This window comes from Haliaeetus albicilla, chromosome 18 (genome assembly GCF_947461875.1).
Source record: "Haliaeetus albicilla chromosome 18, bHalAlb1.1, whole genome shotgun sequence".
In the NCBI taxonomy this organism is placed as follows: Eukaryota; Metazoa; Chordata; class Aves; order Accipitriformes; family Accipitridae; genus Haliaeetus; species Haliaeetus albicilla.
In genome coordinates this window covers 16,257,942-16,285,454 of record NC_091500.1, presented here as the reverse complement: position 1 = coordinate 16,285,454, position 27,513 = coordinate 16,257,942, and the positions used below count along the sequence as shown (strand labels likewise).

The window sequence follows — 27,513 nt, the reverse complement described above, 5'->3', positions numbered from 1 at the left end:
TTTTAGGGGAGGAGGAAAAGGGGGACACAAGCCGAGAGTGGAGCCACCTGCCCACTTTTATGCCGTAGCAGTGCTAAGGGCACATTCCCTCTCTGAGCTCTCTCTTCAGGCTTTGCCTGCTTCGTGGAGAGACTTAATTCAGTGTTTGAGAGACTCTTATTTTCCCCTTGTAGGAATGGGATAATGGAAACGTATGGGGTGATAATACGGTGATGTCTGTTCTCCACCATCGCCCAGGAATTTCTGAGTGTCGGAAGGGTGTAAAATGTAAAACCCATTGCTGGGCGGAGTGAGGGTGTACACGTCGTTTGTGTACGTGTTTTCGCTTTGTATTCAAGAAAAAAAAAACCCTCATCTAAAAATAAACTCCCGGCTCACCTCCGCTTCCTGGTTTGCGTGGGCTGCGATGGAGCAGCCAGAGGGATGGGGCGGCAGGGCTGGCCTGGGGAACCCCCCACCTGAGCCCGGAGCGGCTGAAGGGGCAAGGTGAGGGGGTGAGTGGGGGGTGGCTGGCACCCCCTTGGGCAGTCGGTGCGTGGCCGGCCCTTCTCCCTGTGCCAGGGGGTCACGCTGCCATCAGTCAGTACGTAGGGTGTCTGTCCTGTGCGGGTGGCTGCATGAAGTCCCTCTGCGCCTGTAAATTCATGTCATGGTGCAAACGTGCAGGTCCTCCGTCGGTCCCGAGCGTGTGTTTTGGCGACGAGGGAGGTGGTTGGCTTTAAAGCCTAAATCCCCAGAGTGCTTTAGAGGTCTGGGTGCTGCTCTGGGTGAAACAGATGAGCAAGCAGAGCAACCTGAAGCCATCAAAGATGTGTAATATAATGGCAGCCTCTCGTGCCAGTGCGGCAGTGTGGTGTTACTGTGGTATAACCGGCACCAAAACTCAGCTGGAGAGCCACCAGGACGCTGTGCAACGGCAGCTGTGCCAGCTCACGGGGGGCTTCGCTCTCCAGGTAGGGAGGAGCGGTGCGGTGCTGGGGCGGTTTGCTGAGCCAGGGCTAGGAGAACTGCAGACGGGAAGCGAGAAAGGCAGCGGCGGCTGGCTGAAACCACAGGGCAGCTGCATTCATCGAGAGTTGCCCGGGAGCGCATTATTTTTTCGTTAAGGATGCTACGACATTTCCTACTTTGTTGCCTTCTTTTTTCTTTTTTTTTTTTTTTAAAGAAAACCTAATGATATTGTGCAGGGGATGCACAGGTGATTAAAATGTTCTTAATACTAAAGTGTTTACAAATAAGCTGACAAAGGCAATAGGAAGTTGCGTTGTTTTCTCTGCTCTTTACAGGCAGGATTGAAACTCCCCTAGCTTGTGGTCAGTAAGATATTGCAGAGCCTGGTTCTGGCCTGAACTGCCAGCAGGGACCTTTACTTTCTTCTCCATGTGAGCTAAATCCATTTTACTCCATGAACTTTGTTTTTTACCTCTATGAACCTACCTCGCTTGTCTTAAATCCAGAAGCTGATGATTTGGAAAGATTTCTCTGAAAGTCCTCCTAAGTTTTATCAGTGATTTCTTGTCATCAGGTCTACTGACATATATATTGTCTGTATGTTTACATTGCATGTTTGTACTTAACAGCGTGTTAGTTCTCAGAGGTTTAGCAACCTTCTGGAAAAATTTGCACTGAGCAAGGAAGCAACCTGATGTGGGGGGATCAGTGGCTTCGGTCTTCTATGATCTTGTTTTTCTGACCTGTATTAACATATTTTTCCCCCAGCCTGGAGGAGATGGCGCTTGCAGGTTCAGCAGTGGGCTGGCGGAGCAGCACCGGGGAGGTACAGGCTTGCGGGGGGGGGTTGGGGGGGTTGCCTATCTGGGGCAGCCGATGAGAAGCATCCGGCATTTTAAAAGCATTAGTGGACGATGGATATTATATCTGTATGTAAAAGGTACTTTAAAAAGTGCCCGGAGGGCTTGCAGATAGCCCATCTAGCTGACAAAGCATCTGAATAGCAGAGCTGCATGGGAGAGCATCTTGCTGTACTTAGGGGTTTTCTGAGCAGGCATAAAGTTGATGGATGCAATTTAGTTTCTGGAAGAATGCAGGCAGTTTTGCACGAGTAATCGTGACAGGAGTAATTATGGGTGAAAAGAGAAACGTGGCGGAGCAGGGCTCTGGTCAGAGTCACAATCTGGGTTTCTTTCCACCTTTTTTTTCCCCAAAGAAAGTCCACGCTCTGGTGGCTCTGTCTCTGCTGCGTGGCCCCGTGGGGATGGATGCTCTGGGCTGTGGTCGCTGGGTACCAAAGCACCCGGGGAAGAGATGCTCCTGCATTGACTCAAGTGGTGGCGCGAGGGCTGGGTGTTTAATGAGGGCTGCTGTCGCCTCGTCCTTGCTGATGCTGCAGCCCAGGGATGGCTAGCTTCTTTTTATTAACCACAGTTATTCATCCACTTGGTTTTCCTCTGTGGGGGAAGAACTGGTTATAGTGCAGGGATGCTCTTTGGTGTGTCCAGCAGTTTCAGCTTGCCTTGAATTTTGGACTAATTGCTGCAGCAATCAAATTTGGTGTCTGAAGGCAGCACCACAGTCATGTGTGATGGGAGGGGACAAAAGTAATTTTTCTATTTAGCTCCTCTGAAGACTTCTTTTAATCTGGCCAGTTTGGCCAGTTTTGTTGTTGGTTGGTTAGGTTTTTCATATTTTGAGGTGTGTATGTGGATTTTTTTGTTATTAAAGAAAAGACAAAGTAATAGCTCCTTGCCTCTTTAACATAATGTAATTAGACGGAGGAGCAAGCTATTGAGTGGTTCTGGCTAAAGCTGTGAAAAAGAATAATTTTAACTGCTGTTATATGAAGAATCTTCCTTTTTCTGCTTTTATGTTGATGACTGCCTGTTTATATTTTAGCATCTGTTCCTGTAAGAATGTGGAAGGAAGAAATGAGCAGGCTCAGCAGAAACTGAAACCCAGCCTAATCTCATGCTGTAGTAAATGCTCAATAGTCTCATTGTCTGTGGGCACTTCAGCAGCAAACCCAGAAAAAAAAACCCAAAACCCAAACCAGCATTAAAAACCGGAATAGATGGCAGAGAAAGCATCAAAAGCCTTTTGTTGTTTTCCCTAGCATCCCGCAGGCTCCACACATGTGCCCAGCAAGCACAAAGCTCATCAGCACACCACCAAGAGCTTTGCCCTGCTGCTCGGGGTGCTGGGTGTGGGGTCCTGCAGCTGGTGGTGCCGGAGCCCAGCTTCACCATCACCAGTGGGGCAGGCAGTTCCTGCCAAAGCTCTTTATAAGCTTTCCGAGGCTGGCTGCCATGCGTCCCGCAGAGTCCTCCTGTCCTTTCACCCTGTGCTTCCCCACTTGCGTAACTGACTTAGGCATTACCCTCCCTGCTCTCCTTGCCGTGTCTTTGGCACTCATGCATCACTTGGCCTCTTTGTTTTGATAAATGACTTTCCAGCCAAGTCGCTCCTTAGGTGAGGCTGGGAGTGTTTTGAAGCAGAGATGCTAAGTTTACATTCTTGCCTATTTAATTTTGCAGATCTATTTCATACCTAGACTCACTGGGATTATTTACTGAAAGTATATGGAGAATAATACTTCTCATTTAAAAAAATCCCTGTATCTTGTGAACTCATGATGCTTTCTGTGGTCAGAAACCGAAAGTGGAATGGATTTTTTTTTTTATTATTACTTTATCAGACTGAGAGAAGTGTAGAGATTAGTAGAGCATAAACAGAAGGAAGTAAAGCAGCTCTCAAGTGTTTTAATGATCTGAGTAGCTAATTTGTTTAGTATGAGTTGTCACTGAGCCTTCAGTTTGGCACTTAGGGTTTTAGTTTGTTAAATACAAATAAATAAAGCATGGAAATGGAGTTTCTAGAAATTGCGGCCCAGCTTAGCTCTGTATACGTTCTTCAGTCCTGCATGCAGGGTTGCTCAGTCCATGCTGGTATTCCCCAGCTGGGCTTTTACTTGCAAGGTGGTGTCATGTATTTTAACTTAGTAATGCCATAGACGGGGGTTGCATGCTCCCTCAGCCAGTTTGCAGATGACACTGAGCTGAGTGGTGCAGTTGACACATCTGAGGGAAGGCATGACACATCCAGAGGGACCTTGACAGGCTGTGGAGGAGCGGGCCCATGCAAACCTCATGAAGTTCAACAAGGACAAGCACAAGTTCCTGCACCTGGGTCAGGCAGCCCCCAGTGTCAATACAGGCTGGGGGATGAATGGATTGAGAAGGACTTGGAGGTACTGGTGGATGAGAAGCTGGACATGACCCGGCAATGTGCACTCGCAGCCCAGAAAGCCAACCGTATCCTGGGCTGCATCAGAAGAAGCATGACCAGCAGGTTGAGGGGGGGGATTCTGCCCCTCTGCTCTGCTCTGGTGAGACCCCACCTGGAGTGCTGCATCCAGCTCTGGGGTCCTCAGCACAGGAAGGACAGGGACCTGTTGGAGTGGGTCCAGAGGAGGGCCACAGAAATGATCAAAGGGCTGGAACATCTCTCCTCTGAAGACAGGCTGAGAGAGTTGGGGTTGTTCAGCCTGGAGAAGAGAAGGCTCCAGGGAGACCTTACTGCAGCCTTTCAGTACTTAAAGAGGACTTATAAAAAGATGGAGAAAGACTTTTTACCAGTACCTGTAGTGACAGGACAAGGGGCAATGGTTTTGGACTGAAAGAGGGTAGGTTATAGATTGAAGAAAGGTTATAGATAAGGAAGAAATTTTTTATGATGAGGGTCTTGAGGCACTGGAACAGGTTGCCCAGAGAGGTTGTGGATGCCCTGTCCCTGGAAGTGTCCAAGGCCAGGCAACCTGGTCTAGAGGAAGGTGTCCCTGCCCATGGCAGGCGGGGTTGAACTGGACCATCTTTAAAGGTCTCTTCCAACCCAAACCATTCTGTGATTATTCTTGTGAGATCTGGTGCTAAAATCTGCACTTGTTTACTGGCAAAGGCTGATATTTATACTGTACTTGAACAACTTTTGGCACTGCTACTTGATGAAGGTAAGCAAAATTCCTGTGTCTGAGTGGAAAAAATGTTCTTCAAGTTTAAGACATGAGGCATCTAATATTTTCAGTCAGGGTAAATGTAATGATGAGCTGGGAGGCAATGGTAGGAAAGAGGTCCATAACCTTTTGAAGGAGAGGAAGCAGATACATTTTTTTAGGCTTGCCAAGTGTTGCCATTTATCAGGCAGCTCCTCTTTATTCCCAGCCCTTGTCCTTGGACCTGCCTGGGACTGATTTGAAAGGACCCTCCACCTTGTCGATGCAGGGTGATGTTTGCTGCTGCAAGATGCATTTGTCTAGCTGGCTCCTCGGCAAAGCAGCGAAGTCCTATCAGCTGCCTTTCTACTTAAATTATCTGCTTTTTAGCACAGCGACAGGCTCTTTTTAGCCCCGTGCATGGTGCCTGGCACGGTGGAGGCCAGATCTCAACTGCCACTTCTCTGCTTCGCAGCGGGAGCCCTCCAGCATCCTCCAGCTTTTAGGCTGGGACAGCTGCCGGGAGAGCTGGAGCAGCGGGCTTCACCGCTGGTTAACTTTAACACGTACCAGCCTAAGATGTGCTCTTAGCAAAGAAATGGTAGCTCCCACTGCTTGTACAGATGTGTGAAACCAGGCTACTCGTGTTAAACATAGTGCGGGCTAGAGCATGTTCATGCTGTGGTTTTCTCTGGGAAAGCTGCGGGCGTGGAAGCACTGGCTGCAAGAGCAGCATCAAGAAATTGGACCTGTTTTAGTGGGGTTATTTGTGGGTAAAGAGTGGTGCTCTTGTTGAGGAGCTCTAAGTTCTGCCTGCAGTGCTCCTAGCAGCCTCTGTGGCTTCGTGGTGCAGCCTGGAGAAATGTGCTGCCGCAGCTCCCCTCCCTGCCGGAAAGAGCAGTTTTGGTTGAGAAACAGTCACTTTTTTATAGGAAAAGTCGATCTGGGGGCTTTATGCATACACAAATTTTATTCAGTGGCATGCCGAGACATGTAGGGGTTTTAAGCTTTTTCGCGACTCGCATGTCGGCAGTGATGGGCCGTCGGAGCGAGCGCCCAGCTGAGCAGGCTTGTGCCTGGCCAAAGCTGCCTGCATGCCCCAACGTACATCCAAACGCTGTTACAGCATAGCCAAAGGTTTTGGCAAACTTGTGGTATGTTTGCATGGTTTCTCCCCATCCGTTTGCTTGTACGATGACCCAATCCAGGGTGCCTTTCTGGTTTGCAAAGGGTCCTGCCATGTTGCTCCAGTGCAAGCGCTGCCTGGAGCTAGGGAAGGAGCAGTGCCAGCTCACTGTGGTTCCACCCATGGGGTAAAACCACAAAGGGCACACTTCTTTTGATGTTAAAAAAAAAAAAAGGCTTTTCTCAGTGGCAAATCTCTCAGTGACTACAAGTGCCATGTATCTGTAAGTGTGTATGAACACGTTTGCTGAACTGCTTCTCCTGCCCCTATGGCTGATCCTGAGGCCCTTCACATTCCAAGGGGGCTGCAACCTGCTCATAGCATTCAGGGATATTTTCAGTCACCTTTTTTACTGCTCTAGTAAAGGGGGATTTTAAAATTTTATTTTCAGAGCAAACTGCCTAGTGGCCTTTCTGTTTGTTACAGCTGTTTCTCTGACAGGCCAGATCTGAATCTCCCCCTGTAGGAGGAAAAAACCCTTTATTTTGGACAAAATACAAACATATGTGTGTGAGAAGCTGCACTTGCTGAAAATGTTTTCTCGTACCCAGATCCTATTGAATAGCAAATAGAGAGTGATTGTGGTCTCCCCTAGTTAAGGCTGTGGTTAGATTTGGTTGGTTGGTTTTGTGCAAGCCTGCTGTTTTGTTTATGAAACAAATATGCCATTATTCCCTGTTCTCACACTGTGGATGAGTGATAGAAGTGGTCTTCCTTGGTTGCCTGACACTTATAGCTGGAGAAGAAACTGGAAAAGTCTTGTGTGATTTGCACCACTAGGTTTTACACGTGGAGACGTTCCAGAAATGTGTTGGGTCACTTATTTCTTAACATTGTTTTTTCCGCTGAGCTTCACATCTCTTCCATTAGACCTTCTCAGGGGATGGGTTTTGAAGCTTCATATTTGGGAGTGCACAGACCAGATATCTGATGCCACAATGCTGCCATTTATCATTAACGTGAAAGAAGATCAGGATGTGGTTCTGAGCGAGCTGGGTAGCCCTGGGGATGGCAGTCACAGAAAAGGCATGAAACGTAGGGGCAATATGTCTCTGAGCAGAGGAGAAGCTACTCATCTGGTAGCACTGAGAGGACCCCAGGCAGAGCTGAACACAGATTGACCCAAGGCACTAAGGTGAGAAGACAAATCCCCTTCTTGGATGAGTTCCCAGTGCAGATAAGGAAACTCGGTGTCGAGGTGAAACCTCGTCCAAGATGGTGTGTGCGGTCCTGGTGGCCAGGAGTCGGTGAGGCTGTCACTGCACTAAGTGCATAGGAGGATTTCTATGACACGGGGAAAGGAGAAGGTGTGTCTGAGAGGGGGCAAAAAGAGCCCGGTCATTTAAGCCAGGAAAGCCAAGACTGATGTGGGAGTGATGGCTCTCTATCTGTGTGTGTAACAGAGGGGAAGTTCTAGAGAAGACGGTGTTGGAACCAGAGCAAATGTGGTCACCGGCACTGAATACATTCAGGCTGGAAATTAGAAGATGATGTTGAGCTGGTAGAGGAATGAGGCCCGTGACTGCGATAGTGGGAGCAAAGCCTGGCTGGCTTTTGGGATGAAGCTCAGGAAGAAGGTCAATGAGTGATGCCACATCTGCCATATCAGGGCCCAAAAATGGTATTTCCAAGAGGAGCAGCTCATCTTTAGGAATATTGAAAATAATGAGTATTGACTACATTAAAGTGCAAGTATATGGAGCTACATCCACCCTGGCATAGCTCTATACGGAAGCCATTAGGACAAAGCTGAGTAACAGAAGCTTATAGGATGTGAAAATGGCTTGGAAACAACAAGAAAAAGAAATAACCTACAATAACCAAATTGAATTTGCAGGAATGGTGGCACTCAGCATCTTCGCTTCAGTGCATGCCTGTGGTGGATATGCCACCTCTTCAGGGCTGGCACTCGGGCAGATCTGTCCCTCTCACCCCTCGCTGCGAATTCAGTGTCACCACAGGCTGTTTCTTACTGCACTTTGTCTAATTTCAGCCCAACAAAGCCGCCCTCTCAGCTGGGTGCTCACTGTATTGCCATAATATGAATTAGTAGATATGACCCAGGAATTTTATAACACCAGTACATTTACTGAGCACATTTTGTTGTCCACTGAACCCAGTACCTGGCAGATAATTGCTATGAGAAATAGTTTTGACTCTTTCGCTCCTTTGTAAAACCAGGGAGGAATTGATAACTTTATCTCTCCCTGTTTTGGACCAAGTGCAGTTTCGATGGCTATCTGGGCAGGTCAAAGCCACAGGCGTGTGTTCCAAACCAGTGGGTAATTGCTTTGTGCAAAGCCATTCATGAACTAATTTTTTCCTCCAGGAAGGTGAAGTTTGTTTATTCAATCCCATTTCAAAGCAATGCCATTTCTTACTAGAGACCATAGCAGAAATGTGTGCACAACTTGGTTCTTTCCGACCTGCCTATATCTTTGTTTTTGTTTTGAGAATATAATTTGGAGTATATTTTTTCCGCATTGCTTCTTAATCTGTCTAGCCTGATATTTTCCAAACCTGTGGTTTCCTTCCTTCTCTCCTGCATTTTCCATTATTAAATCTTCCAGCCCACTGAAAATATCTGAGATGTAGATTTAAGCAACTTTGGCACAGCACAAGTCGTCTTCTATTGGGTTAATAGGCAATGGGTGCTCCAGCACACGAAGGATGGGTTGAAAAATGACAAACAGGCTTCTTCCCATGGTCTGACACCCAGGGCAGAGAACAGGGCAGGTGAGAGATGTGACAACTGAATATGTACATTAAAATGGACAGATAACTGATGCAGTACTGTACAAAGGAAAGATCTGGGTGGTCTGCAAATATGTGTTACTGTATTTAGGGTCTGATTCTGTTACATCCAAGCAAAGTAAATATTCCATTGGTATTCGTTAGGAGTGGGGGTTTTTTGCTCAGTGCCAGCTTATCAGTACTGTTGCCCAACCTACAGGTTGTCCTGGCTCCAATGTTCTTGGTCTACATGTAGGACCATGCAAGAGGCAGGAGGGAGGCAAGGAGGGGAGGGTCTGGTGTGGCTGCAGAGGTGGGGAGGGAGGGATGGATGGAGCAGGTTGAGTGTCTCTGTCCATCAGCATAAAGGGGCTGCTGCAGTCCTATTAGAAAAGGCTAAAAGGTAAATGGGCCTGAGAAAAAGTGTGATGTCAAGATGGCATTGCGAAGTCTAAATGTAGCTTCTTGATTTTCCTTTTTGAGCAAAGGATGTTCTCAGGGGGCAAATCTGGCTCTGCAGCTTTGATGGGGGAGCTGAGAGCCCTTTTTTTATCTGGATGGTGCCAGTCACAGTGGGACTGTGGGCAGCCCAGCCTTCCCCTTCCCACCAAAGTGGTGGGAACTGCGGCAGGGCGGCCGCATCCCATGGGAGACGCACGGCAGCCTTCAGCCAGGTCCTAGCCAGATAGGACTTTCTTCCAGCAGCAGAATCTTCCTTTTGGTCTTCAGCAGGGCTCGGGAGGAGGGTTATTTAAAGCCCTTGTCCTTTCTGTGGAGTATAGGAAGTAGGAAGCACTTCCTCCCCATAGATCTCTATCCAAAGCTTTTGTCCACTTCCTTACAGTCCCACCCTACTTGGAGTTGCTCCAAAACCCAGCATGCCAGGGCAACGTGCCGTTGTTCAGCAGCGTCATCCTCAGCCGCGGCTCCTCTCTTTTTCCAAAACAGAAGGTTTTGGCACCAAAATGCCAAAGAGCACTGTCCTGGGCTTGGCTATGGGAGATATAAATGCCTGTCTGTCCATCCTGCCCCACCACCCCTCCAGCAGTTGGAAATGTTGGTGTTGCAGAGAGGAAATATGGGGGTTGAGCTTCCTTTGGGAGCCTGATTGATGCTTGCTGCTGTGTTCTACTTCTGAAATGTAAGGTAGATCTCAAAATAAGTCTCACAAGTCAGGATCTCTGCAATAGAGGGTCAAGAAGCTAAAAAAAATATGTTGACCGCAAGAATGTGAGGGCCTGAAATGCTTTTAAGGTACTGTGTACTCTGTTCAGAGCATGGGGGGAAATATGGGGCTATTTCTTTTGCGCTGGGTATATCTCAGGAAGGTCTAGCAGCAGGATTGTGCCTGTGTTTGCAGAGGGAAGAGAGAAGAGACTGAACAGGAGGCTCAGCCAGGGCAGAGCATCAGCTGGAGGATCTACCTGGTGCCTCCATGGTCCAGACTGCCTTCAGCTGAGCAGATAAAAGCTTCACCTTCCTCTGGCAGGAACCTCTTCCCTGATGCCAGTGTGACTCCAAATACCTACATCAGTTTTGGAGCTGACTCTGCTGACCCTGAAGGTGGTGCGTTCACTGGCCTTTCCTTTTCAACATACTGCCAATGAGAAGCTGTTGGCAGGCTTCAAGGTGAAGGGAAGCAGCCTCGCTGTTCTGTGCTGAAAGTTGATGTCTGCACACCCCAGGAGAAGGCATCACTTCAGAAACTTTCAATTAGTGTACCATCCTCCACCAGCGTAGCCCTCCTTTTAACCACTGCCATGTCCTTTAAACACTTTTTTCCTGTTTCTCTCAAGAGGAAAAAATAAATGATAAATTATTGTGTTGACATTACGCAAATGTTGCACTTACGGAAAGGTCTTGTTGACGTGGTTTCTCACACAGGATACCTTCTCATGCAGAAAAGTTGCTGAAAATTTCTAGGAAAATAGGTATGTCATCCTTGGGGAAGGGAGATTAAAAAAAAAAAGACAGCCTGGTGGCTAGCATGGATCTTGGTTTGTGAAAGATGCAGAAATTGGTGAAAGTGTTGGGTTTAGTAGGATTTTCTGTAGCCCTGCTAGAAGTGGAGCTAACTAGTAGTTGATATCAGGTATAACTTAGGGTCTCTTCAGAGACCAGAGTAATAAATGAAAAGATCAAAAAGTGGCTGAGGTCAGTATCATGGTGTGGCCAGACCCGAAGAGCTTATCTGTCCATGGCCTGATATGTTAAAACCTTACTGATTAAGTGTTTGTTTTTTTTTTCTTTTTTTTTTCCTTTACTAAAACAAAGTTCACAGAGATAGTGCCATCTGAAGGAGAGACCTTAAGGTGGTATCAGGAGTAGGTTTTCTTCCTCGTCCCCTTCTCCCCCCATGAATGTCCACCTTCAACATTGCTGTTGAGAGAAGACACTCGTTTCCTGTTTTTGTGACACCGAGGCGGTGGGACAGGATGTGCCCCATGTGTGGTCTCAGGTGGAGGTCAGCTCTTCTCATCCCATGCCTGTTGGGGTGCTTCCTGCTTCAAAGCCATCACATCTCCTTCCTGTTACCATACCCAGTTAGGGAGGAAAATACACCTATTTGGCCACTACTGGCATCACTCAGATATAAGTATAAAATTAAGCGTGATTTGATTTTCCATTTGCTCTCTTACCCAGCCTGTTGACAGAGACTCAGCTCCAGGTAGCCCTCACCCGCAGCGCTCAGAAAAGCACATTTGGTGTGGATATTGCTGGGGATGGAGCCCTGTGGTGGAGGTTAATGAAAAAAGTGATGTCTTGAGTGCGGATTGCATGGTTTGCTTCTGAGATTATTTGCATTTGAGTGTTGAATGCCACGCAGAAATGTCAGAGGAGAGAAAGGATTTTCAGAGGGCTTTTCTTGGTGCCCTTAAGAATGTCAACGTGTGTCTTGAGTCAGGGGATCTTCCACTGTCTCCTCTGATATGGAGCACTCCCTTTCTCTGAGACAGGCAGTCATATTGCTCTTCTGCGTAATTTATAGTGAATGCTCTTAAAAGCGAATCATACTGTTGAGTGTTCAGGATTAATGAAAGTTGCACCTACTTAGTGCGTGGGCTGGTACTGGAGGTGTCCTGCCATGCTGCTGCATAAGCCTCTGCTTGCCTTGGACCCAGCTGCTGGGAGAGTCCAGCAAGCACAGTCCCAGGCAGCTCAGTGAAGGGGTGTTGCCCATTTTTGTACTGATTTTGTAGGAACTAGTGACAAAATAATACGATGTCTCCTGTTGTCTGGAGATCTCCCATTTTTAATGATGGGGACTGAAGTAAGAGGTGAGAGGGGGTATTACTTGTATCACTGAGCATCATGCATGGCCAGAGAGATGGTCTGTCATACCACCGCTGATCAAGCAAGGATGTCGTTTTTGTCTCTGCAGTGGGTATAGAAAATAGCACTTTGTGTTCAAGATCCACCCAACAGGAATGCCAATGCCCCGCTCATCCCTGCCACCATCAGCCCTGGAGTTCACACCGCCGAGGCACTGCCTTGGGCAAACACCCACGTGTGCCCTCGCACACGTTGCCGGTGGGGAGCCACCAGCCCAGGCGTGCCTTGGCGTGGCCATCCCGGGAGGACATCAGGACATTGCCCCAGATGGGTGTCTGCATCCCAGCATAGATTTTGCTATAATTCAATACAAGGTGTTTGGCGTTGCATTCTCGAGGCACGAAGGCTTGTGCTTGCCCTGATACTAACCCGAGCACAAACCTTGCATCACGTTCCTCTGTGATGCTCTTGTCCAAGATGTGTGCTGGGGATGTGGCTTTCCTGCACGTGATAGTAGTCTCTGCACTTTTGGCTCCTTGATTGTAAAAATAAATTTTAAAAAATCCCTGAGGCTGGTACAGTCACCTGCAGCAAGACTTGAGTAATATCCTCAGCTAGTGTAGAGCTTGGGCTGATTCCTACCAACAGAAGACTTGGTCTTCTGCTGCCTGAATTGCTGCATCCAGCAGAACCATGTTCCTTCCTTACGGGTGAGATGCTGTTCTCGTGTAGTTATTTTACAGATTTTTTTTTATTTCACAGGGTTTTTACACCTCTGCAAGAAACAAAAAGTTAAACTCTAGGTTTGCTTTTAGATTTTTACCTATAGCATTTTTTTCATTCAGCAAACAGGAAGACAAAGGTGTGAAATAATTAGATTATTATCATTAGTGGTTGCCACTGAAGGGGAAAGAGAACAGTGTTTTGAGATGAATTTTGGTTTAGTAGAGTGTATTTTTACAAGGATGTTAACCAGTGGCTTTTGTGCTATTTTAAAGTGATGATCTATATAAAAAAAAAAAAAGCTCATTTAGAAAGCTGGATTAATAAAATAAATGGATGCATTTATATTAGATTTGAGATTTTTGAAACAAAAAATTGGGTAGCAGTAGAAACACACAGTGTTTCAGTGTTTTTAATTAAGCAGCTAAATAAATGTTGGTTGAATTTTTGTTGAAGGTAGTTAGTTGCCATATCTCCAAAACCAAATTTCTGAGCATCTTTTTACTAAGCATACCTCTGCTAAATATTGAAAAGAAACCCAACTCTCTTCTCTTCCCTGTTTCAGATTAGCTACCCTGAAATCCCCTTGATTCCTCCCAACTCCTGTATCTCAGCACAGTACCTGCAGCTTGGGAAGCGCATCGCATCTTCCCCCCCCCATTTAGGCATAATTAGCAGTGAGGATAGTCTTGCAGACCAGCCTCTGAGGGCTGACTATCATCTGTCACTGTCTCTTTAGCAAGTGCCATTGTCCCCAAACTCTCCATCGTCTCCACGTGAATGGTTCTGATGCTCTGAGGTATCTCAGGTGCCATTGCCTGGCTCTTGATACTGCCATATTTTGGCTAATTCTTCTAAAATTTAATCCAGTTTCCTTTCTCCCAGGGCTGTGATTATTCTGTAGAGAATTATTCTGTGATTTATTTTCATCAATTAAATAAACACATTGTATGAAACTTTTAAAATCCAATGACAAAGCAGCCCAACTGTGCTAATTCTGTGGTTTTAATTATATTAAAAATATAGTGCCCTCTGCTGATTTCTGTCACTTCCCTTTTTCTAAAAGGTTGCAGTCTTCTCTCTGATTTTGCAGTTCACATCAGGCACCTTCCCGTATCCTGCAGGCCCGCACTCACAGAGCTTTATTTAAAATTATATATCACCATAGTATATTCAGTGAACATGACATGGGTTTTTCCTCATGCAGTCCAGCCTTTTCAGAAAAAGACCTTGTGGGCTAAGACATTGTGCTGACATGTTTTCCTTGCTCTATAATATTGTGTAAACAAACTGTAATTTTTTTTTTAAGCCTTGCCAACTTTGCACAGCCTCTGCAGACAAAACAGGGTTGGCTGCTTCTCCTTTGGGTTCATTAAAAAAAAAAAGGAAAGGGCAAAGGGAGGAGACAAGGAAAATCCACTCATGATTTTCTTTTCCTGTCTGTAATCACAAGCTGTATTGCTGCCCAATCTGCTCCCACCCAAATTAACCCAATTTCCTAATTTCCTAAAAATATTTCTGTGCTTTTCTTACTGCATTGGGAATATTTGCCCTTTACAGTAATAAGCTCTCCTCCCTGAGCTGGAGAATGTTATGGAGAGCTCCCTGAGGAACTGCCAATTTTCTGGTCCAAACACAGGTCTCGTTTTTTTCCTCATTAGCAGCAATTCATGAATGTTTGGGGGTGTTTTGTGGTTCTTTTGTTTCTTTGCAGTGAATTTGTAAAATGGTTCTTGGGTTAATGCATTGATGCTCGATGTCAGAGACTAATTGATTTTTCCCTGTAAATTGGGAATATAATCCCGAGTAAAGTGACTTCAATAGACAGGAGCAATCCAGAGACCCGTAAGTGAATTTCTTAGGTTTCAGCCCTTGTAGCTGACTCCATGAAATTAATGTGCCAGCCTGGAAATACTCCTCTCGCATAGCTATTTGCAGGATTGAAGCCTTTGTAATTATATCTTTTTTTGGTGAGCTTGGGGGTAGGTGGTTATCTATGATGGATTTTCATCCCAGACGTGGAATCAGGTTTTCAAGACCACACAGTCCCTGGGTACGCATTTGGATGGATGAACTTAAAAAGTAAGGTGGCTCAAGGTCTGTTACTAATTCGCTCCGCCTCTCAGAAGGACGTTCAGTGTACATACCTGAATTGTTACTGGGTTCTCTGGAACTGAAAATGTGGGTGATACAGGGCGTAGTCCTTCCCCTTCACCCACTTTTTTTAATAGGCTTCTGAAAAGGATTTAACTTGAAAATAAGTTGCAAGTAAGCAATGTTACTTATTTAAATAAAAGCATGATTAGTCACTGAAAGTGAAAAATTTAAGAAGCCCATTTATTTATTTAGTGTGGTCTGTTCTTCGCTTGTCAGGTTTCATTTCTCTGTTTCCCCGAAGGCAGCAGAGGAACGAGCTTCAGCTCCTCTTGACGCCAGCCTTTTTCTCTCAAACCCTGCAGCATTTCTTCAGGGCTTGAATTTTTCGCGGCATTATTGATCGAGGTTTCTCTTTTGTCTTGCTGCTTCTAACATTAACTTTTCAAGAGGTGAAGGTATTCCTTGTTGCACTTCAAACTTTATCAAAAGGTGTTACTTTTGGCCCTGGGTCTACAGCCTGGGGAGACGAAGTGGGTGCTGCAGTAGCTGGTACGTGCTGCTTTTGCTGCAGGGCAGGAAAGAAGTTCACATGGGTTTACCAGGCAGGACCAGATATCTATAGCAACATATTTGTATATCCTGTGCCTTCTCTATTTCAACGCTTGTTGCTTAGGATACTGGCATTAAAACACATAACAAAATCTGCTCTTTAGTCCAGAGTTCGTTATCCATCCCAGGCCCATGTAATTGCACGTTTCCCCTCCCAGTTCAGATCAGACCCGTTGACTGGCCCTGGGCAAAGCATGGTCCAGAGGATGTCATTATAATCCAGTTTTGCAGCCTATTTGCTATATGATCTTTTCGTACCACTAGGCATTTGTTGCTAGCTGGGGTGCCCAGGAACCCATCTCCCTCTTGCAGCTTGGCCCACAGGAGCTGGAGTCTTCTTAAATACATCTGTGTGTTGACTGTGTTGGTGAGCACTGGTGCTACCAGAGCCCAAAACATTTTTCCTCGAGGGTGTCTTCCTGAAGTGTGGCAGCACACATCTTTAGTGACTGAGGCTTTTGTTTCGACTACCTGTGGGGTTTTTGTGGGTTTTTTAGGTTTTTGTTTGTTTGTTTCTTAATACATGGATCAAACTTTAAAAAATACAGCTGCAGAACAAGGCACCATGGTTGCTGAATTACCCCAGGGGAGCAGGACCTCCTCCTGGCTCTCATCTTCACCTAGCCATAGGAAAAAAGATATTGAGGCTATTCCACAGAATGGTGAAATTTTCTCTGGGCAACCTATGCCAGTGTTTGACCACCATCACTGTAAAACAGTGTTTCCAAGCAAAGCCTTTTCTAACATGATGCTCACAAGGTCGGTGTGGGCTAAATCCTTTTGTCTCTTCTTCTGCACCCCAGGGCAGAAGGCATCAGTGATGGATCTAATGCTTTAGGTGTTTTAATTAAAAATAAAAAAAATCTTCCACCCCTGCGGGAATGGTTCTTGCATTTCAGACCAACTAAGAGCAGTATTTGCTGCCTGGCTTATGCTGTTTGTTTGCTTTGGGTTCCTGCAGTCCCTGAGGCACTGTGCTATAGCTTCAGGACCATAACAGATCTCAGACATGCTTCTTCTATTTTATAAGTGAACACTGCAAGAGAAATGGTGCTAGATTTCCCCCTGCAAAGCAGATACCTCAGATAATATAAAGAGTATTTACTCTATTTCTCTGTGAACTGTCTTTCTCTGCTGGAGAGCACCTCTGTCCGACAGATGGGCATTTCATCAGTTTTCGTCTTTTTATTAACACTGAATCAGTATCCAAGGGGGTTTGCACAAGGAAGTGCATCTCCAAGGAGTCATCCCTCCTTTTGCAGCCGTAACTGATGCACTAAGAGGATCCCATCAGGAGTTCAGTTCAAGGGATTTTTGCCTTCAGAAGGTTTGCATTGAAAAAGCCAAGTTGGTCTCCGGCTTTCTGGGTTACATATTCAGAGAACACTTCTATCTGCAGTAACTGGTGATTGATGGAGAGTTAATGCAAAAGTAGGGTGCACTGAGCTTTGTTAAAAGTATTTCAAATACTTCAGTGCATGGATGCTGACAATCAGTCTATCTATTGGCAAAAACACAGAATTGCTACTTTAGCTGTTTCAGAGTTAGCTACAGTTACTCACCGTACTGCTGCATAACTGGTGTGTGTCTTGGCCTCAGTAAATGACCTTTTTTTCTCGTTGCTAGGCTTTTGCTATGAGATTATTGCTTATTTTTGGTGAGTCTAGAAGGACAGAGGATATATTCAGGTAGGAGTTCTCTGGCATCTCAATTTCTAGCCTGGGTGGACATAGCTTATTGCAGGCAGGTAGCATCACCGCATAATTTTAACAAAAATTTTGGTGTGAAACCGGAACAAAAATGCATCTGCGTTTCCCCCTGTCTGAGCCTTACATGACTGAGCATCACTTTCATGAGCAATGACATACTTGTGAAGTCTACTGGTCTGCAGTTATACTTCCAAGCTTTTCCTTGTCCGATCACCTCAAGGACATTCCTGCGATTGTTTTTGTTACTGCCATGATAGTGCCAGGTGACCTGAGGGCTCATCAAGCTAAGCAGAGATGGACCTCATCGCAATGTATGTGGCATCGCTTCCCTGGATTTCACCCTGGTATGATGGGAAATGAGGGACAGGCAGGCAGTGTTGGAGTTAGGTCTCCGCTGACTGCTCGGGGCAATGTTGGGTGCAAGGATGTGTCTCCACCCTTGCCTTCTACACCCGCTGCAGCCAGTGATTTGGCTGGTACAGGCTTGTTAAAAAAACAACCCACAGCCCTAATCACAAGACCGACCTGAGCATCCCAGACCCACTCCTGTGATTCCCATTAACAACCATCCTCCGAGTGGTCTTGTGGCTAAATCAGCCACTGAGCCTCTAGAAAGTGATTTGATGAAAGCATTTTATAGCAATCGAATGAAATGTCAGTTGGATGCCAGCAGCAGGGGTTGCTGTCATGATTAATGAGATATTTAGGCATTTCATTTTGGAGGAGCTACCTGCAACACAATTCACATTGAAGCTGGTTTTTTTTAGATTGGCTTTAATAAATTAATGTTAATGTTGGTTATTTAATTATTCACAACAAATTGGTTACAACAACTGCAGGGTTATGTTTGGGTTGAATACATTACAAAGCCTTTCACAAAGCTCATATGTAAAAAAGGGTTGTGTTCAGAGCATTGCACATTACTTTTCTGATATAAAATGATGTAAAAGAGGAAGGGTTGAAATAACCTGTAATTTGTTGAATGCAAAGACTACTTGAATATAAAGCTTTTGAAGCCGATATTAAATGAGCATCCGTCCAAATAACAGGATATATCTTATCACTAGTAGTAGTGAATGCTAGTAAATTAAATTATCATCTTGTCTAGGGGCCCCTATTTTTAAGGGAACAGGGATAATAAAGGTATTATAGGAACAGGGAGAAATGGCAAACCTTTGCAAACCTCTTTTAACTACCAGTTGGAAGTTTTACAGTCCCTTAACCATGTGCATGATTAAAGCTGAGGTTATTTCTGCTTAAAGTCCAGCTCCTGCATTAAGTGGGCTCTGATGCTTCTGTCCCTCTCCCAGGGAAGTCCAAGACAGCGGCTGGCAGGCAGGGACTGCTCTTGGGCCGGGACAGTAGCTCTTACAAAGCACCCAGGCATCATGAAGTGGAGGGGTTCACTGAAGGATGGAACCTGAAGGTATCTCCTCACCCAAGGACAGAAACATGGTGTTACAATTTCTGCTCTTAAAAAAAGGACCACAGTCCGTCTGTTATTTGCTCCAAACCAGTGTTTTCTGCAAATTGACTGCAGCAGAGTAGAATATTGTGTTTTCTGCCCTTGGCACTGCAAGGATGAATATCTGGAGCTGGGGAGATTCAAAGATGGAAAGGCAGTGGGAGCAGCTGGGAGTTAGTGGTTTAACTGGAGGGCAGCCCAGTACTCTCCTAGGGATGATGCTGGCAGGGACTGGGAGCTGTAGCATCCCTGCATATTGGGAGCAAGTCGAGGTGTGTCAGGGGCCCAGAGAAAACTCTGCAGTATAATGGACAAAAATAGAGCTTTGGAGCTGAAATATTGACAGCTTTTCTAGAAAACAGACGTGCTAATATAACACAGTTTTCCGTTAAGCCCAATGCATTGAACTAATGAGCAGCTGGCTGTTTTTTGTCTCTGAGTATTAAGCCACAGAGCAGGATGTGGATTTTTTACATTGCTGAGGCGACACAGAGACTAAGTGGAATACAAATCAAATGAGCTTAAATTCAGCTGTTGAAAATCTGTCAGCTGTAGAGCAACTTATTTTTTGCTGACCTTTAACTTTTTTTTTTTTTTTTTTAGGTTCTTATGCATGCCTGGGATTTTTACTCTCTGGGAAGTGCTTAGCCCCCGTTATATTTTTTCCTGGTCTCTGTGCGCTTTGTTGCTCAGCTCTTGCAGTTTCCATGTAGCCATGCAGTGTTACTGTGGCCAGTTACTAACCTACCTTCTGCACCAGCTGTGAGCAAGCCTAACAGGGGCATAACAGGCTGTGCAGAGAAATGTCATTTATGCCGGACCAGTCATAGGGGTTTGGATGTGACTTTGTGCAAAGCTTGTGAATAAATTCCTGTCAGTCTGGGGGAGGAGATGCAGCTCAACCTCTTGCTTGGCAGCTCGGTTTGGTATTGCTGGGAAACCATGAAAGGCTGAAAGGGGTAAAAGCCAAAAATACATCATGGTATCTTTTTTCTCCTGTTGTTTCCTAAGTGCAGATTGACCATCTTTCATTTTGTTGAAGGAGCTGTCCTGTTGCCAGGCAGTCACCTGCGCATCACAGGCACTGTCAAAGGAGGGGACAAACCCTCCTGAAATTCTGATAAAATCCTGAGGTTGAAATGCCCTTTTGCCCACACTGGGGAATGTTGAACTTGCTGAATAAGCTTAGAAAAATATAAATCCCAGTAAACCTAGCAGGAGTTGCTTTGCCAAACATTTTGCTTTAAAAAGCCCTTTTCTCTGCTTGCCTGGGAAGGCAGAGGGTCGCGATCTGCTGGAAAGGATGAATTCCCTTGTGCTGGTGCTGCTGTCACAGGAGGAGGGAGAAGATGCTCCGTAAGCCAAGGGTTCTGGTTGATGCGAACGCGGCTGGCACGGAGCCACCTGCCCTTCCTGCCCCTGGCTTCATCCTGGCTTACTTTCACTTTTGAATAGATGGATTTTACTTTCCATCGCCACTGCTGTCCCTTCCCGCTTGGTCACCACAGCAGATCAGCCTGTTGGGGTGGGTCAAGAGCTCGGATCCAGACCTGGGCATCATAAGCCATATGATGCAGGAGTGGGATTGTAGCAGAAAAATAAAATAATGAGGATTATTATTTCCCAAATAATAAACATTAATAATAAGGGCTAATAATTCCTAAATAGTCCCTCCCAAACTGCCTTCCCTTGTCCTTTTGCAGCATACTAGTAACTGAGAGAGCCTAGAGTGGAGGAAAAGAGGCCAGATGAAATGAGATCTTTTCCCAGTGATTTACAGCATCCTTTTTCTCCTCTTTCCCCCTTGCCCCAGGCAGGGTCTGCGTTTACTGCAGGGCTCTGCCTGCCCCCAGCCCCTCTCCTCTGAACCCGGATCCAGAAGAGGATGGGAAAGCAGAACAGCAAGCTGCGCCCCGAGGTGCTCCAGGACCTGCGTGAGAACACCGAGTTCACAGACCATGAGCTGCAGGAATGGTACAAGGGCTTCCTAAAAGATTGCCCGACGGGCCATTTGACTGTGGAAGAGTTCAAAAAAATATACGCGAATTTTTTCCCCTATGGTGACGCATCGAAGTTTGCGGAGCATGTCTTCCGCACCTTTGACACCAATGGTGACGGGACGATCGACTTTAGGGAATTCATCATCGCCCTGAGTGTCACCTCTCGGGGCAAGCTGGAACAGAAGCTGAAGTGGGCATTTAGTATGTACGACCTGGATGGCAATGGGTACATCAGCCGTGGTGAAATGCTAGAAATAGTGCAGGTGAGATGTTGTTTCTTGTGTTCGTGTTGCTGTAACCTCTTTGCTCTAGGACATCTGGAGCTGGAGATGAGGGATGTGCCAAACTGGGTCCCTCCTGCCCCAGGGAGGCTCCTGAGCCCGTGGTCCCCAAAGGGACACTGGGGGCCATGGTGGGACCTACAAGGTGCAAATAAGGAAAGAGCCTGAGAGATGAACAGGGCGCTGTGCAACTGGCCCACAGCCAAAATCTTGCAGCTCTCCCTAGGTATGTCTTAGTGGGGTGTTGATGGGATCAAAAAACCCTGAATGCAAATTTTACTGACCTGATTAATCTCAAAATTAATACTTTGAAACTTCAGATGTGAGTCAACATGATCTCCGAATGAAAGGCTGTAGCGTGTCTTCGTCTCCGGAAGGTTGGGGACAGATTGCCCACGGGCTGTACTGGGGGGCATGCGGGGCAGAGCCCCCTGTGCCCCTGCCCCACATGCTGGCTGGGGCTTGGTCTCGGGAGTGGGCTGCTTGTCATCCGCTCTGCAGCTGAGATGTGTCTCCAGTGCACTGCAAGGGGCACTGGGAAGCACATAATGCATCCAGCCAGTGCCCCAGTGGTGGTCCTCATGGCTGAGCAGGGATAATTTAGGAGGAGGGCTAGGACTGCAGATGTCCTAAAGAGGTCTCATCTTTATTCACATTCTTATAAGTCTGAAAATGTGTTTCCTTACCTATCCACAAATAAAAACAACCCCTATTCCCATATATTGATATTCACCTATCATCTGTGCAACACCCCACATGCATAAATGTAACTGAGTGTGTGTTGAGAGCCAGCCGAAGAGGCGATGGCTTAGCCCAGTTGCAGAAAAGAGAATTACACACCATTGCCTCCTGTATCTTAGCCCAGTCCTGCTCGTACATTAATCTAGACACTGACTTTCAGTTAAACTGACCCAGCGGTGTGGGAGCTTCTTTTAAAGTGTGAATGAATACAGGAAAGAAAAATAAAAAAAGCTGCAGTCAGAAATTCCTATTTGTTTTGGTTTATAAAGTCCCACAGCTGCCTGCCAGGGTCAGCTGCCTTTTTTATTGCTACACGATTAAATTCTTTTTCTCAGTCCTAATACTTTATTCTTTGGGTTGTGTTTTTCCTGTGTCTTTTTTTATTTTTTTATTTTTTTTAATACTCAGGCAATCTACAAAATGGTTTCATCAGTAATGAAAATGCCGGAAGATGAATCCACTCCTGAGAAGCGAACAGACAAGATCTTCAGACAGATGGACACAAACAACGATGGTAGGATCTTCACTGGCACCCCTTCACAGGCTCTAGAAGTACAGGTTTTCTAGCCCAGCGTTGGTCGAAGCAGATCATGGTAGTTGGGGTGGGTGGGAGGTAGAGGGCAGGGATGTCCCCACTGGTACCTCTGGTGTCTGCCTGACCTCAGTGAGCATCGCCAGTCCGTAACAAGTAGGGTGAATAAGTGGGCAGCGGGTGAGAGACTTTTCCTGCTGGTGGGACGAAGGGAGGGGAGGGGAGCAGTCCTACCCTGACATTTTGCAGGTAAATCCCCTACTGTAAAGGCTCCTCTGAAACTTCACTGAGTCCAATGTCTTTGGGTTATTTTCTCTGGGCATAGCACGAACCAGGCACAAGGTTTTGCTCCTGTTGCCCTTGATAGGGTTGCAGTCCTGGGCTTGTCATCAGTAATGTGGGTTGGGGATGCAGTTGGGTACCTGAAAGCAAAAATTCCCCTGGGTCCATAATACTTATTCTCTGTGCATGTTTATGGCGTGTGTGCATATGCAGATGGCCACATGCAGTTCTGCAGTGTTTATTCTGTTGCAGCATGCATGTCGGGGGGATGTTAACAGCTCCTAAGGCAATTATGGAACTACTTGATAAATTATCTGACAGAGTACCTGCCACGACCCCTCCACCTGAGCTAGCTCATTTCCTTAAGCTCGAAAAACACAGGCAAAATTGAGCAATTTCCTCTGCCCATCAGCCTACCGACATGTTTCCTCTTATCCCAGTCGAGGTGGAGTTTTCTCTGGGAGTTACCGTGGCAGTGAAATCAGGAGCTGTATCCTACTGATGTGCTCAGTGGGAGCAAAGATTTGGTTCTAGTGCTGAGATACGGAGACCTGGAAAAATATGATCTTATGTGTAGAAAGGCTTTTATTTAAGAGAATTTTATGGCTGCGTTTTAGCATCTGCTGCTGCAGCCCTCAGGGCAAATTCCTGCCCTTGCTGAAGCCCTCAAGTATTTTACCTCTGACTTCATCAAAACTAGCACTTCATCCCCTGACTTCACATGTGGAGGGCCCTAAAATAACATGATTAAAGTATTTTTATTCTGCGGAAAGTAGCCGTGCGTGCAGATGTGCGACAGAGTAGTGCTCAGAAAACCTGCTATATACATCCTCCATCTGTTGCTGAAATAAAGTCATCCTATTCCCAGTAAAATACCAGCCCTGCAAGCCATGCAGTGCCAAGTAATAAAGTCTGTGCATGGGGAAGCGCGTGTGCTCTTGGTGACTGGAAATGATTCTTCTTCCCTGTCTGACTGTTGGACGTGGCAAATAGATTTTGATTTGTGCTTTGCTTTTAAGTAATGCAAGGAGAAGGGAGTACTAATAAATGTCCTGATAGTTATGAGTACTCTTTTTCAGGCTTAAGAAAACCCTTAGTGTGAGAACATTAGCTTAAAAGCCAGAAATTTGTACAGAAGTGTGCTATGGGGTTTTGAGCTTCTGCAATTTCTGCAAGAGGAAGGTTTGCTCGTTCCTCCCTGTTCGACCTGACTCAGGTGCTGGCCACTGAGCTCAGTCCTCTCCCCATCCCCGTGGCAGGCTGGGAGCATCCTGGGGCTGGTGAAAACTGGCATAATGAGCTTGTGCCTCCCTCCCTTTGGGGGCACATGGCCAAAAGTGGCAGCAGGCAGCTGCCAAGTGCAAGATGTTCATGTGTGGGTCCTGCCTGTCTTGAGTGGAGCAGTTTGGGTTGCGTAAGGATGGCCCTGGGGTGTTGTGTGAGGGTCGGGGTAGGTCATGCTGGGAGCATGAGGTAGATGAGACATCACTGGACATGGTGTCAGGGATGCAGCAAATGCTTGTCTCATCCAGTTTGTAGGGAAAGTGTTTCATTTCTCCTTAGTATTGCTACAGCTTATTTCTGCCATGGTTCAGAGTGCTGGAGCAAGAGAGTGTAGGTGATAGTAGGCAAGGCAGAGGCTGCTCATGGTCTCCTGATGGCATTGGTGCAGCAGACTGGTCTTGAGCTCAGGAAAAACCTGCCAGGAGGCTGGGTCACCCCAGGATGAGGTTTGGGAGAGCGGATGGGATCTCTCCTCCTTGCTGTGCCATGCTATGCTGTGCCACAGGACTGTTGGAACCAAGGAACACCGGGGCGGTTGCTCCTCGTGGTTGCTCCTCCAGAGATCACCTTTTCAGACCCACAGACTGTTACAGGGTCTGTCCAAGTCAGTGCCTCTGGCCTAAACCGAAGATGTGTAAACCAGAAACACTCAGGAGTGACACGTGGCAGTAAGTGGCTGCCCCAAGGCTGTCTTTTCTTGCTGCCCCAGGAAACCGGTCCTGTTCCTGCACACCCAGCCAGGGCACAACAAGCAGCTTGTGGAATCATAGAATAGTTTGGGTTGGAAGGGACCTTTAATGGTCACCTAGTCCAACCCCCCTGCCATGGGCAGGGACACTTTCCACTAGAACAGGCTGCTCAAAGCTTCATCCAGCATGGCCTCGTAGGTGCAGGAGAAGCCATCACTGCTCAGCCCTACATGTCACAACAAACAAGGGGCCAAAGTGGGGCGATTTGGGATATTTAGGTTTAAATTGTCGTAGTAATATAAGCATCATTTTCAAAGCATACATGTGTTCAGGTACCATACCTTGTGTTCATGTGTCACATAATTTGTATAGTCTAGTTCTGGGCAAAAAGCTGCCAAATGATATTGGAACAGTTGTTTTTATATTTGGCACTGTCTTTTTAAATAAAAAAATAACAATTATTATGCTAGATTGTTTTGCAGAAGAAAAATGCATCTGGGCTTAAGGGCTTGAGTAGGATTTGGCTGCTGTGCATTGCACTAAATTCCCCTCAATGCCTTTGCAATAGATTAAATATGCGTATGTTGCTTCAGTAAGGAGGGGTTTTTTTTAAGCTATGGTGATGGTGGCAGCAACAAGTGACTTTTTAAAAATTATTTCTATTTTGTGTTTCCTCCCTTTCAGGTAAGCTGTCGCTGGAAGAGTTCATCAAAGGTGCCAAGAGTGATCCCTCCATTGTGCGGTTGTTACAGTGCGACCCCAGTAGCGCGAGTCAATTCTGATTAAAGCGGACAGTGTGCACAGAGAATCTTGGCTTGTGTCCTTCAAGCTTTGCTCGCAAACGGATGCCTTCTCAACCGTCCCTCCACACTTTGCGGATAAGATCCCATTGCCAGATAGTGTGTGTGTGTGTGTCTGAGCGAACCAGCCCTCGCTCCCCTCACTAACACCAGTGCAGCTCTCCTTCGGCAGCTCCGTTTCTGCTTCCCCGTAATGTTACAATTCACTCTACACATTTTAAACATTAATTGAAACGTATGTTTACATGCAGCTACAAAAGAGTTCAAATCGCTGGTGAGATACCACTTCACTTAGTCCGTGAGAAAGGTGATGTTCTAGTAGTTGCCAAGAAGATGCTAGGTAGGACTTTTACCCGACATAGCAGATGGTAGATAATTTATTTTGCTTCACAAATTACTATGTAAAAAAAAAAAAGTGGACTGAATGGAGTAAGAAGTTAAAAAAAAAAAAAAAAAAAAAAGGAAAAAAAACCAGCTTTCCTGGGCATGGTTCCAATTTTCTTTCTGAGGAAAATTGCTTGCACTTATCTAATGGTCTTTACTTTCTTTTAATATATATATATAAATTATATATATATGGTGAAGTAAAATTTTAAATATTTAGGTCATCTATTTAAAGCATAAAATAGAATTCAAGCTTTGTTTCTTCTAGTCGTTTGTGATTTATTCAAATCTTGGAGATTGTTTTTTTGTGATATTTATGCATTAGCAAATTGCTGTTCCAAAAGAAATGCATGACTAGCAGTTTGTGGATATTTCACTCTGTTTAATTCCTGAATGCAAGTATTTGTTCATTTTTACTGTCAATCGTTCCAACGTTACTGTATTAACAAAAGACCTGAAAGGAGTTCATCCCCATTTTGTGTTTCTCAGTGGAGTCCTACTTTCTGGTGGTTGCTGCGTTAAATGGCTTTTGAGTGCCCCGAGGTGATGTGACTCGCACTGCTGTTCTCGACTTGGCTACACCTCCTCCCTTTTGCTGTCAATATGTTAATAGTCTTGTGCATTCCAGTGTTATTTAATATCTGCCTAATGCCAAGAAATATTAATTGAAATAAAAGACTACTTTTCTTGTCACTGCCTGTCTTGGTCTAACCCATGCAACAAGTTCCTAACATCACATATTTGGGGGAAGGAGGAGGCTGGCTCCCTGCTCCCAGGTCCCCTGCCTGTCTTGTCCGAGACATGTTGCCTTGTAAGTACGCAGGATTTTTTGGGAGCCTGCTGTTGCAGCTGGGTTAATGCAGTGGTGTTGGTGCCTGTGGGATCCAGCTCCCAGCTGGGTCCTGGGTGAAGGCAATTCCTTGGCAAAGACCTCAGGAAGGTGACAGCTCAGTTTCTGCTAGATGCAGAACAGCTCAAGGCAACGAAGGGAAAGCTGTCTGGGCTGTTGTGACCGTGAATTTACAAAAATAAAAGTTTCTTGGTCTTGTCAGGTACCAAGTATGTGTTGTTGGAATAATGTTTGACATTGGTAGCCTGGGAAGCAGTTTTCCCCATGTTTATCCGGTCTGCAGGTAGCTGCGTAAGCCTGTCCTCTCTGCAAAGTAAAGTATCAACAAATGATTTGGCCTGAGGTTAATGTTAAGCATGTAATTAAGGGATTTTTTCTGTGTAGAATGTCCTAGTAGTGGTTAGGTGTTAATACTTTAATATTAAAAAAGAGAGAGAGAGATGGTTGCAATATCCAAATGGAAATGTGTTGTTAGGTCGGACGTGGTCTACAATACAGACTCATGTCAGTGCTGCCAAGCAGAAAAGTGTGTTCATGGTTTTTTCCTAGAAATTGAAATTTGAGCTATTAAACTAACAGTCCTTTCAACCGCAACACCCTGCTCATGAGTGCAGCCCTGAAAGGGAGGTTAATCAGAAGCCTGCCTGCTTTCCCAGAGCGAGCCCAGCAAAAGAAGCAAACTATTGGAGGGGGGGGTGCTGTGGTGTTAAAGATGCTGCAGATATTCTTACACTAATGGCTCTTCTTATGGGCTGGGTAGCAGTTGTTTAGATGCACAAAGTTTAGATGCAAATTGGCCACCGTGGGCTTTATTGTCTCTCTGCACTCGGGAGAACTGGAAAAACATCTCTGACCTTGTCATGGGATGGTGCCTCTGAAAGGGACCGCAGCATTTGAATCTTGTTTGTGCAATCTTAAAATGAGTCAGGC

At 45.9% G+C, this 27,513-nt stretch overlaps 1 protein-coding gene across 3 annotated transcripts in view; it reads left to right on the top strand.

The window, feature by feature from the left end:
* Positions 1–26,426, top strand: part of HPCAL1 (hippocalcin like 1) — a 66,925-nt gene extending 40,499 nt beyond the window's left edge. For all 3 annotated transcript variants that reach the window (XM_069805812.1, XM_069805810.1, XM_069805811.1), the window contains 3 exons: positions 20,554–21,003; positions 22,171–22,276; positions 25,234–26,426. In XM_069805812.1, the coding sequence (XP_069661913.1) occupies positions 20,626–21,003; positions 22,171–22,276; positions 25,234–25,331 (582 nt within the window). In that variant the 5' untranslated portion in view covers positions 20,554–20,625 and the 3' untranslated portion in view covers positions 25,332–26,426. The remainder of the gene's footprint in view (positions 1–20,553; positions 21,004–22,170; positions 22,277–25,233) is intronic.
* Positions 26,427–27,513: the final 1,087 nt, after the last annotated feature.